General features: G+C 47.6%; 1 protein-coding gene across 1 annotated transcript in view; it reads right to left on the reverse strand.

Moving 5' to 3' along the window:
- Positions 1-354, reverse strand: part of PLOD1 (procollagen-lysine, 2-oxoglutarate 5-dioxygenase 1) — a 17,773-nt gene extending 17,419 nt beyond the window's left edge. Inside the window, exon 1 of the mRNA XM_010179258.1 lies at positions 84-354. Coding sequence (XP_010177560.1) covers positions 84-354 — 271 coding nt within the window. The remainder of the gene's footprint in view (positions 1-83) is intronic.
- Positions 355-2,995: the final 2,641 nt, after the last annotated feature.

Here is a 2,995-nt window from a genome sequence, read left to right on the forward strand (position 1 = left end):
GACCGGGGGCGCTGCCTGCGGGAGGGGCCCGGCAAACGGGGGCTCTAGAAAGCTCCGGGGCTGCCGGAGCCTGTGCCACGCACCAGACCCGCCCGGCGGGGACGGGCGGAGGAAGCGGGGAGGCGGCGGCTCCTCCTCCCGGGCCGCCCCGGCCCCCGCAAGAGGCGGGGAGGCAGCTGGGGCCGATCTGGGAGAGGGAGCAGGAAGCTCTGGGGCCAGGGCTTGAGGAAAGCCGGGAAACGTCTGCCTTTGGTGGGGCCGCCAAGCTGGTGTGGGGCTGTGGTCCCGGAGCTGCGGCAACTTCACCTGGAGCGCGGGGTCCGCAAACCTTGGTGCCAGGGGGCTCTGGGACATGGGTTACAGCCGCAGCCGTGGGATATAGGGTCTGCAGAGAAAGGAACAAAGATGAGCCTGCGTAGGAGGAAAGGACTCTCACTCTGGCCAGCTTCACTGAGTGCTGGGCTGCAGCTGCTTGACACAGTCATTAAGTGTGAAGAAGCAAACAGAAATGGTTTATGCACAGCTCTGGAAACTGGAAGCCCTTATTAAACACCTTCTTTCCACCTCTCATCTTACCTCATGTATTTCCTCAGGGAAAACACAACGGGCTGCGGTCTTGTGTCCTATACTAACTGGTTTTCTGTGGCCATATACGTCTTTAGGTCTTACATTTATCTCTTTGTCCTTGTGCTGGGCTTTCTTGCTGTAGCCCTGATGACTTACACATGCATCTTTTCCTAGTTTATTCTGCCTGACTTTCAGAACAGGCCAAATAAGCCTATCTTATAAAATTACCTTTTTTTTTTTTTAAATTGGTTTTAGGGTCTTTTTGATACTGCAGTGAATACAAGACTTAGATGCAAGGAAACACTTTTGAGCCTGCAGAGCACCAGATGAGGAGCTGCCACTGTCACATCACTTACGTGGGGCCTTGAGCAACACATTCTTTCTACTGAAGCAAATACCTTGAAGCGACAGTGCCATTTTCTTAGGCACCGTGTACAATTAAACCCAGCTTTAATTCCATTACTGAAAGAAACATTAAGAGATTACTTATTTTCTCTCTTGTAAGGTGTGAACAATAATATTTACTTGTCTGCAAAGAACTCAGAGAATGACAGAGGCTGTATAAATGTTCTGTACTATTCTGTAAGACATTAAGTAGATGGGAAGCAATGTTGTGGTATGCTACTGAAGCCATCACTGAAAGCGGCTCTGAGTTCTCAGCCACACCTGAGCACGTGGAGCACATGTTACAGAAGGGGGGAAAGGTGCTGGGAAGAAAGGAGCAGGACTGGGTACTTTAGCAGAGGCATAAAAAGCCAAGGCAATGGTGTGCTGTGTGCACTGAGATACCAAAGAAACACAATGCCTCAATGCAGTGTGTATGGCAGAGCTGCACTGGGGCTATGGAATACACAGCTGGAAACACACAGGGCATCGCAAGAGCAGAAGCCTCTCTCATTGCAGCATTCACATTTAATTATAAAATTGGCTGTGTAAAATTCTCAGGCCCAAGTCTGCTGTTTTCTGTCAGTAAACCATCTCTTTAAATTAACAGAAATCACAGGTAATCTAGGATTCAGATTTCAAAATAAAACCAAGAAGGTATGATCTTAGAGGAGAAAACAAATTAAGCTCATTAGAAGGGCCACACTGTAGCTAACTAATATTCTCCATGCTTCATAATAGCATCTTCCCAAAGAAATACCATTACTGTTTGTTTGTTCACTGAGAATATTCTTGAGTGTCTTCAAAGCACTTTTGTTTCCATTCCCTCTTCCCAAAGCAGGAATTTCCTCATAATTAGCAGGCAAACAGAACAGTCCTCGTGCTCAAATGATGTACCGCAGGCAACCATCCAAGGAAATACTAGTTCTCCCTAACATGGTAATTTCAGGAAACTTCGCTTTGCAAAGGTTCACTAAATTAAAAAAAACAACAACAAACCACGAAAACAGACTTTAACTTTAGATTTCTTCACTACTTTGCAGCTCCGGACAAAGCCCCTGACAAATCTTTAGCAGCCTCAATGCTTTAGGACAGGAGCCACCGCAAAGGTGTTCAGCCCCTCACCTTCAAACCTCAGGCTGAGATCTGTGACTCGATCTAGAATGTTAAAAATGGCAAGTTTCTCATTTTAAGGAAGTTAAATCTCTCCATGCTAAAATGAAAGGGCTTTTGCACACTAGAAATCATGAATGCCTCATTGTTTATACCGCTGTACTCAGACTGCTCTATTTGACAGCTCTGTTTGCATTCTGCAGCTGTGCCAACCCAGCAAGCGTATTTTTTTTCCTGTTTCTGTGTTTGAACTGCTTCGTGCGCTCTGGCTGGAGTCGGCTGCCTGTCTTTTTAAACAGAGGCAGCTGCCAATGCAGATGTTCCAGTGAGTACGTGCAACACGTGCGCCAAGCAAAGCAGCAACTTCCTCAAAACTGAAAGGATCAGAGCTCTGTTTCTAGAGTAGCCTCAAAACACACCAGCCCTCCTGAGAACACACCAGCCCCACTGAAACACTCAAGGGACAGGGTCTCACCCCTTGTTTTAAAATTCCAGTGCCCTCCCACCCCCACCAAACAGCTCATTTGCAGGAAGAAGTTACAAAAATGTCTCGCCTGCTCCTCTTCACTACGTGGGTTCACTGGCTCTACCCAGCCAGGAGTTTCACACCCCACTTTAACACGCAGTGTTTCTGCCTGGTTTGCTATCGACTTTTGAGAGCTGCACTGGAGCACAAAGCTTTCTGTGGCTTGATGTGCACATCTAAGTCACATCACCGAGTCTGCTGCTCTATTTACTACACAGTGGATTAAAATTTAATAGAATATAACTTGCTTTCCTACACTGTGGTGGATAACAGGAGTAAACTGCCAATGGAATTATGGAAAACTCCTCCAGGCCCGCTCGATTTTTTCTATCGGTGCAGTCGCCCGGGCAGAGACAAAACCTCAGCCCTGCGGCGAAATAAGGCTGGAGCTGCCGGCTGACACCC

This window comes from Mesitornis unicolor, unplaced genomic scaffold (assembly GCF_000695765.1).
Source record: "Mesitornis unicolor isolate BGI_N332 unplaced genomic scaffold, ASM69576v1 scaffold34562, whole genome shotgun sequence".
Lineage (NCBI taxonomy): Eukaryota > Metazoa > Chordata > Aves > Mesitornithiformes > Mesitornithidae > Mesitornis > Mesitornis unicolor.